The sequence below is a fragment of the Myotis davidii genome, unplaced genomic scaffold (assembly GCF_000327345.1).
Source record: "Myotis davidii unplaced genomic scaffold, ASM32734v1 scaffold544, whole genome shotgun sequence".
NCBI classification, from domain to species: domain Eukaryota; kingdom Metazoa; phylum Chordata; class Mammalia; order Chiroptera; family Vespertilionidae; genus Myotis; species Myotis davidii.
This window is the reverse complement of record NW_006297018.1, coordinates 2439953-2449498: the sequence shown is the minus strand read 5'-3', so window position 1 is coordinate 2449498 and position 9546 is coordinate 2439953. Positions and strand designations below refer to the sequence as shown.

The window sequence follows — 9546 nt, the reverse complement described above, 5'->3', positions numbered from 1 at the left end:
AGCCGCCTGCCCCTGCCTTGACTTTCCCAAACAAGTCTGAGCCCCCGAATGCTTACTTAGACATGTCCTTGCTTAAAGGATGCGTGTGCTTTCTCCAGGATGCTTACCCTACTGATAGTATCTAATAGTTAATTTTAGTTCAAGCTGTTGCTATAATAAAAGCCTAAGGAGGCAGGCAAACAGAGCTGTTCGGTTTCTCAAGCCAAGCATTCCCTTAGCCCTCTCTTTCACAGAAATGTGTGTCAGAGTAATCATTTATCCATCGCTCAGGGTCTTGCCAGTCACCCCCGGTAACAAATGGTATATATCATAGTCCTTGAGAGTCTGGCATCTGAAATGTTCCTTTAATCAGTGGAATTTTATGTTTTTGCAGGTATGGGCGGAGCTGCCATCGCACCACCCACTTCTCTTGTAGAGAAAGACAAAGAGTGTATGTATCTATATCTCCCCCTCTTTTCTTTTGATATAAATCTTTAACCCAGCCATGGCCAGTCTTAGCTTCTATCAGCCAGGTTTCCTGAATCTAAAGGGAAATTGCCCCAAAGCCTGTCCTCTGGCCTGAACCCTGAGGCCCAGTGTGGGTCCTTCAGGCTGCTGTTCCCATTCATTCCTTGTACTTTAGAAGTTTTAATGCCAGGCTCTGAGACTTGGATTTTTATACAGTGTTATGCTTTTTTGTTGTTGTTTTAATATATTTTTTAATTGTTGATAGTATTACAGATATCTCCCATCACGCCCCCCTTTATCCCCTCCTCCCAGCCCCTATCCCCTTATCCCCCACCCCAGGTTTTTAATACCCTATTGCCTGTGTCCATGAGCTATGCATATAAATATATAAGTTCTTTAGCTTATTTCTTCTCATCCTACTGTTGTTTTTTTAAAATTCATTTTGTCTTCTCCAACATTTCATATTTGGAGTTAGGCTAAAACAATAATAGCTCAGTTTACGATTTGTGTCCTCAGTGGTTTGGAGGCTGTTAAGTTCATGACTTCCACAAGGTGGCAGTGCCTTCCTGATTAGATTTTCTGCCATTAGTTTTGATTTCGTCTCACAGGCTGTGTGTCTTCACTTACATTGCCAGAACACACCCACCCACTGTTTCAATTCCCAGTGATCTGTTCTAGGAATTGAACTTTGATGTATCATCTAGGTCATTTTCCTATCCTTTAGGTTGGCCCATACCTAAACTATCCCAAGAAAATATAATCATCCCTCATGCTTTTTAATACCTGTTGCACTATTTATGTTATCTTTTTAAAGAATATAACTTAAAAAGTTTTGTTAAATACCTTTTGTGTAAAAACACCTAGAAAACCATAAACTCAATTAAAACCAGCCTGTTTTTTTGTGTGTGTTTTTTTTTAAAGCTTCCTGTTGAAAATCACTGCTGTAGCCAGGTTTGAAAATCACTGGTCTGGTACATGGTCCATAACCTCAATGACCTTTATTTTATGCTAGGCTAATGAAATAGATTAGAGTCCAAAGACAGGTATACAAGATGATATGGAAATCAAAAGAGATTTTGATTGGATCTAGCTGAAACATACAAAACTCTTAAGCATTCAGACAAAAATTGTCATTTAGAGCACTTTTAAAGGATAACATTTCAGTAAGGTATAAAAAGGACATTTGAGATAACAGCTGGAACAAAGCTAAAATTAGAAAAATAGTACATACCTCTCTAATTTTAAAAAGTCATGTAGGGGCTGTACAATGGGTTTTGTTTTTCCTCCTTATAGAAAACTAAAAATGTCAGTTAAGTTAGTTCAAAATAACTGATTTATACAAGTGCAGTTCGGGATACTTTTTGTAGTATTTTGGTAAACCTATTTTATTTTTATCCAATAGTACCCCGAGAATTTCCTTATGAAGAGGATTCAAGACCTCGCTCACAGTCTTCTAAAGCTGCCATTCCTCCTCCTGTGTATGAGGAACAGGACAGACCCAGATCTCCAACGGGCCCTGGCAACTCCTTCCTCGCCAACATGGGGTAATGGTTCCAAGTGCTGTCGTCTTGGCAGGTGTAAGAAGGACGAGACTCATTGTGAAGGGTTGGCAGCCCTTTCAGTAGATGCAGTTTGTTTGAAAGTGAGGGCGTTCTCTAGTTATAGGAAGATGCTTGGTGTGTTCAATCACACAATGTCATTCTTCAGAATCTGAGTCACATAGAGGGTATTGCAGCACAATGCTATCATATTTTGTACAAAACAAAGTCTTCTGATGTAAGTTTCGGATGATTTCATTGCTGAACATTATATTCTCTAGGTAGGAACGGTTTCTCATAATTATTTACATGTATTTTCAAAACATTTGCAAGTAAAATATGGCTTATGAGTTACACCTGACTTATACTATGCCCAAAGGGTGAATGACATCATGTATATATATGTAAAAAATATATATATGATGAGACATTTGCTTTAAGGTCATGGTTCTGTACCTTTGGTCTAAAAACTTAGTCATTCAAACTAAGAGTATTTGCCTGCATGTAAAAATCAATTTTAAGGTTGACTTTCAGGTATGGCTTGTGGAATTTAAAATCCCCACTGGATTTGCCATACATTTTGGTTAAAACAATGTTTTATGTTTACTTTGTTTCTTTCATGCAATGAGAGACTATCAAATGAAGCTGCATTACACTAAGGCCTTTGTTCTGTGTCCTTTAGAAGGACACTGCCTATGGTAGAAATGCTGTGACCATAGTAATCACACTGATCTGCCCTTGTCTATGTGCATATACTCTGATTCTTAGAGCCCTTGAGAAGTGACTAGACAAGAATTGGAGTAGATGGTTGGGGTTCCCACACTGAGAGAGGATTTTGACTTTCTGACCTTGGTATCCATCTCCCAGATTTGTGTTCTCTATGGTAACTGCTAGCCAGGGGTGGCTATTAATTTAAAATGAATACAATTTAAAATGTAGTTCCTTATCTCAAGTGCTCAATAACCACACAAAGCTAACAGCTACCCTATTGGCCAGTCCCCATCATTGTAAAATAGGTGTATTAGGCTTCCCTAGAATGTATGCTGGAAGGTGGATAGACATGAAACTGTTATTTTTTTTTTCTGCTGATGATAAAAATTGACTTTTTGCTGAATTCCCTTTTAAACAGTAATTCTCTATGCCTAAGAAAAATGCAGTGTAGTACAATTCAGCCGTTTGAGTCTTTTCTTTTTAGCCCTAGAACAGTTTCAAATGCAATTTTAACGGAAATCACATAAACATGAAGTAATGTAGGTCTAATTCTAGTGGTTCAAGCAATGGGGACACTCTTTTTTTTTTTTTTTTTTTTTTACATTTTATTGATTTTTACAGAGAGGAAGGGAGAGTTAGAAACATCGATGAGAGAGAAACATGGATTAGCTGCCTCCTGCACACCCCCCTCTGGGGATGTGCCCGCAACCAAGGTACATGCCCTTGACTGGAATCGAACATGGGACCTTTCATTCCACAGGCCGACACTCTATCCACTGAGCCAAACCGGTTAGGGCATTGGGGACACTCTTGAGACACCTCCAAGTGCAGTTTGAAAGTTACTGTATTAGAGAATGAGCAGTGGACTGAGAATTACAAGTTGTGGGTCCTAATTTCAATTTTACCGTTAATACCTATAGAAATAACTTCTAATATTATGTCTTGTTTTTGTTTCTAATCAGCTTTAAGCTAGCCTAGTTGACTAATCTGGGCTTCAGTTTATTTTCCCATCGATTAAGTAGATGATCTCTATATAAAATCTGTTATTGTAAACTCTACTGTACTATTTAGAAAAATGCATTTTCACTGTGAAACTTTATCCTTTTTTGACAGGCACATTTTTAAATTTTTATGGCTTTAAGTAATTTTTATTTTCCTATTACAGTTGACATGCTATATTATATTAGCTTCAGGTGTACACCCCAGTGATTAGACATTATATATTGCTAAGTGATAACCCCCAAAAATATAGTACCCATCTGACACCATACATAGTTATTATAATATTATTGACTATTACTTATGCTGTACTCTACATCTCCATGACTATTCTGTAACTACCAATTTGTGCTTCTTAATCTCTTTACCTTTTTCACCCATCGCCCCAAATCTCTTCCCATCTGGCAAAAAGTTCTCTCTATATATGTATGTCTGTTCTGCTTGTTTATTTTGTTCTTTAGATTCCACATATAAGTGATATCACATAGTATTTGTCTTCCCCTGTCTGATTCATTTCACTCAGCACAATGCCTTATATGTCCATTAATGTTGTAGATGGCAAGATTTTTATCATTTAAACTAATCATTGATAGATATTTACTTATTGCCATTTTATTACTCATATTTTTTTTCTTCCTCTTCTGAAAGAAGACAAGACCCTTTAACATTTCTTGTAATACTGGTTTGGTGGTGAGGAACTCATTTAGCTTTTTCTTGTCTAGGCAGCTCTTTATCTGTCCTTCAATTCTAAGTGATAGCTTTGCTGGGTAGAGTAATCTTGATTGTAGATCCTTGCTTTTCATCACTTTGAATAGTTCTTACCAATCCTTTCTGACCTGCAAAGTTTCTGTTGAGAAATCAGCTGACAGTCTTGTGGGAGCTCCCTTGTAGATAAATGCTTTTCTCTTGCTGCTTTTAGAGATTCTCTCTTTGTCTTTAATCTTTGGCATTTTAATTATGATGTTCCTTGGTGTGGACCTTTTTGGGTTCACCTTGTTTGGGATTCTCTGTGCTTCCTTGACAGGCACATTTTAAAAAGTAAACTGTGGTCATACATCAATGAATGAAATCTGAAGAACAATATAAACAAACAAAACAAACAGACTCATAGATATGGAGAACAGACTGATGGTTGCCAGAGAGAAGGTGGTGAAGGGACCGGGTGGAAAAGGTAAAAGGATGGAGAAGTACAGATTAGTAGTTACAAAATAATTATGGGGATATATAATACAGCACAGGAAATATAGTCAATAATATTGTAATAATGATGTGTGGTGCCAGTTGGGTACTGAAAATTTCCGGGGAACCACTTTGTAAAGTATATGATTGTCTAACCAATGTGCTGTATGCCTGAAACTAATACAAAATAATATTAAGTACAAACTGTGATTGAAAAAAATATTTCTATAGCAATGCAGGTACTAGAACACACAGGAATCCTAATGTTTTGTAACAGAGGTACAGGGGAAATTTCATTAGAGAAACTAATATTTCCCTTACCGTAAAGATAATCTCAGGATGTCCAGTATTTTTTATATATCTTTCATTCTGAACATCCCCACAACTTTGTCTAATGTCCGTTGTTAATTATGTGTGACGTCATTGAAGCCCTTGTAGAATTTCTATTCTCCTTTCTAGAAGGAAAATGTTAAGATATAAAATCCAATTTATGCTATAGCTGATGACCTTAAGTATAAAGGACCTTTTTCTTTTCTTTCTCCCAGTGGCACAGTAGCACATAAAATCATGCAGAAGTATGGCTTTCGGGAAGGCCAAGGTCTTGGTAAACACGAGCAAGGGCTGAGCACGGCGTTGTCAGTGGAGAAGACGAGCAAGCGAGGAGGCAAGATCATTGTGGGCGAAGTCACAGAAAAAGGTGGGTCCTCCCCAGAAGCAGTGAGAGATGCAGTCCAGACGCAGAGGGCTGGCCCTCTTGAATACAATAAGAGAAACCCTGATTATGATGCATCCCAATTCTGTGTTGTGGTTCTTCATCTTTATTTGCTCAGAATAGATGTAGAGATAGGAAGGCCCATAGGAGAAAAGACAATAACTTTGGCAGAAAATGAACATTACTCAAGAAAATAAGTTCATGCCTACTTCTACTAGGCAAAGAATCTTGTTAAATTGATAAGATCATAGTTATCTGCTATATTCCAATTTGTAAGGGTTCTTATTGGTAGATTATGCCTAGTTGGTGTTTAATTTTTATTCTCTCACTACACAGCTTTAGAAAGTAACCAGTCAGCCAAGAGCCGTCCTGATTTGTGGGAATATGTGCAATTAGGCAGCCAGTGGCCAGCTAATTACCTGCTTATTATATTGGACTAGTGACCTTTGGCCACTTCCCAAGCCAAGACTCTCACCTGTTGATGTGCACTGTCAACCCCTTAGGAAGTGAACTAAGTGAAAATTGTAGGTATCCAGGGAAGCTAAAAATTTCCAGAAATTATAGTAAAAACTGTTACCAAAGCAAAGCATATGCTTCCATTACAGATAGGGCTATATTTTTTCTTAGCCATAGATGATTATACCGTAGATGACTCTAGGACAGTGGTTCTCAACCTTCCTAATGCCGCGACCCTGTAATACAGTTCCTCATGTTGTGGTGACCCCCGACCATAAAATTATTTTCGTTGCTACTTCATAACTGTAATTTTGCTACTGTTATGAATCGTAATGTAAATATCTGATATGCAGGATGTATTTTCATTGTTACAAATTGAACATAATTAAAGCATAGTGATTAATCACAAAAACAATATGTAATTATATATGTGTTTTCCGATGGTCTTAGGCGACCCCTGTGAAAGGGTCGTTCGACCCCCAAAGGGGTCGCGACCCACAGGTTGAGTACCGCTGCTCTAGGACTTAAGAGGGTTGCTGTTAAAAATAAATTATTCATTGTAACTTGAACTCAGTGCTCTAACATATGTATATCTCATTGTTTGTTTTCCTACAGATGCAGCCAAGAAGTCAGATTCAAATCCATTAACTGAAATACTTAAATGTCCTACTAAAGTGGTCCTACTAAGGGTAAGAAGCAGAAGGAAGCAACCTGTTTGCCCACCTTGATTTATGTACACTCTGTCCTAACCTATCCCTTATGCTTTCAGCACCACTGATACCATAATGGATAAAAAAATTGAAAAGAATATTTTTGCAAATGATACTATTGGATAGACACCACATAAGACTAATAGAATTTTTTACTAATGTTTCTTTGCTAAAGATAATATTTAAGACAATAGTGTTTACTTTAAAATATTTGAAATTGTTAGATGTTTATCTTAGTTTATGTATTTTGATGGTTGCATAATTGCTCTTGTAAATCTATGGAGTTTAGTTTATATGTTTGTTTTTTTTAAGAAATAATTTTGGGGGACTACAGGTGTGAAAATTTTCATTGTGTTATTTGAGAGAGAGAACATTTACTACCATAAAGTTATTTATACATCTTATTTATATATTAATAAATTATACATGATACTTGAATTTATTTATTTTTGTTTATAGAACATGGTTGGTGCAGGAGAGGTAGATGAAGACTTGGAAGTTGAAACCAAGGAAGAGTGTGAAAAATATGGCAAAGTTGGAAAATGTGTGATATTTGAAGTAAGAAAGTTTTCTTTAGATGTTTATAAACTGTTGTGATTGACAGGTTACAAAACATTTTCTACAAATAGAGATGTGTGCTGTGCTTAAGTAACATTGTCTTACTACAGGAGGTGACAGGTATTGGTTATACTTCTCTTACTTAATTATAAAAATTTTAAACATAAAGACAAGAAAGGACTTCACATTTTATTTGGAGAAGAAATGAACATTTCATTTTATGATTGAGGTTTAGTTTGGTGATTAAAGACTTTGATTATAGTATGCTCAATAGTTCAGTTATTTGGACATGCCTTTGGTTTCATTCATTTGACAAGTATATATTTAGTGCCTCTCATATATCCAATACTGTATTGAGAGCATTGGGGATGTTCTGTGCTCTCAGTGATATGTTTAGTTGAAACAACAAAAAGAACACATATAAAAATAGACAATATTTTGTTGCTAGATTCAGTGGTTATTGACTATAAGTACTGGAGTTGAGAAAAGGATTTAGATTTAAAAAACAACAGAAGGCTTTGTGACAATATCAGATGCCAGCCGAGCTTTGAAATGAATGGGTAGGATTTGGATAGGTGGAAAAGATATTCAGATTAGGGTCACAGCTTCTGGGAGACTGACGAGGGCTACAAAATGGAATGGTTGGGCATGTTGGGGATTAATAGGAAACATGTTTACATAGGTGGAATGGGGCCATATGCAGGGTGTAGAGAGTATGACAAAGGAATTTAACCTATAATGAGAGGCAGTTAGAATATAAATCTTTTTTTTCTTAAATTTCTGCTCTCACTTTTGCTTCCTTTTTATATCATATTGCCATTTGTTGACCAAATAATTATTTGTTTACATGTCACCTGGCATAGGACCTCTATAAGATCAGACTGCTTAACTTAGCTATGTATTCCCAGCACCTAAACTGTGCCTGTCATAAACAGATCTTAAACAAATTTTTGATGTCAATTTGTAGTTATTTCCTTGGTATTTGACTGCTTCTTATTTGTATATGATGATAATTGACACACTTATTCTGACAGAAATCATTAACGGAAGAAAACTCACATTTAGTGATATCTCAAATACCTATTTATCTATTATACTTTTAATTTTTTCCAGATTCCTGGTGCCCCTGATGATGAAGCAGTACGAATATTTTTAGAATTTGAGAGGGTTGAATCAGCAATTAAAGGTAAGTTGTATAACTAAATATAAAAATTAAAAAGTTGAAATTGTGATCTTGTTAGAATTAAAACATGTTCTTCTAGTGTCTTAAAAGAATCTGTATTAACTGACTGTCTTTTTGTTTGCCTTTTAGCTGTCGTTGATCTGAATGGGAGGTATTTTGGTGGACGGGTGGTAAAAGCATGTTTCTACAATTTGGATAAATTCAGGGTGTTGGATTTGGCGGAACAAGTTTGATTTTAAGAACTAGAGCACAGGCTACAAGCTGCAAGCAGAGAAGAAAAAGGCGACAGCCAGTCTGCTTGGCTGTTGGGTACAGAGACTCTTGGAAGGACTGCTAAGATATATGTTGATTAATCCCTTTTTTATTTTGTGGTTTTTTTAATATAGTATAAAAATCCTTTAAAAAAAAACAACAATCTGCGTGCCTCTCTGGTTGTTTCTCTTTCTTATTACCACTTCTGGGTAATTAACTTTTTTTTTTTTTTGCTAGGATTTCATGATAATTCTCAAGTGCTCCAGTGATACAGCATTTCTTGCACTAAAAATATCTAAAAAGTTCTGGGATATGGGGTTGTATTAAGTTATCCTTTGCATTTCTTTCATTTTTTTAAAATAAAACTTGCAAGTTACTGTAGTTCCATAAATTCTATAATAAAGTATCATCTTGGCAGTCTGCCAAAGGTGAAAATGTTTGCTTTCTCTAACAGAGAAATTCTTAACTGATTCCGGTTGTAGAAAAAAAGTCTTTAAGATCTGAACTACGGTTGAAGAATTGTGAACCTACCATGACTTGTTTGGATGAATCATTTCAATTAAACTAAGTCAGACTGTAGGGTTTGTGATGGACTTAGGATATAGAAATCATGAACCTAGCAATTCTAGCATAGTCTTCAGGGTAGATCAGAAATGACAAGTTAATTCAAAACCTTACAGGTACATTGTAAATGTGTGCCCATATCTTTTGGAAATGGTGGTTCCTTGGAGTCACATTTCTACTGGCAAAATTTGCAAAAGTGTTAGTTCTTATATATATTTTAAAATTTATAAAATTCAG

The 9546-nt window shown here is 36.0% G+C and overlaps 1 protein-coding gene across 1 annotated transcript in view; it reads left to right on the top strand.

Annotated features, from left to right (window-relative positions):
* Positions 1 to 8893, top strand: part of RBM17 (RNA binding motif protein 17) — a 26007-nt gene extending 17114 nt beyond the window's left edge. Inside the window, exons 6-12 of the mRNA XM_006772612.1 lie at positions 374 to 430; positions 1850 to 1991; positions 5420 to 5571; positions 6658 to 6731; positions 7212 to 7310; positions 8424 to 8496; positions 8623 to 8893. Coding sequence (XP_006772675.1) covers positions 374 to 430; positions 1850 to 1991; positions 5420 to 5571; positions 6658 to 6731; positions 7212 to 7310; positions 8424 to 8496; positions 8623 to 8726 — 701 coding nt within the window. The 3' untranslated portion in view covers positions 8727 to 8893. The remainder of the gene's footprint in view (positions 1 to 373; positions 431 to 1849; positions 1992 to 5419; positions 5572 to 6657; positions 6732 to 7211; positions 7311 to 8423; positions 8497 to 8622) is intronic.
* Positions 8894 to 9546: the final 653 nt, after the last annotated feature.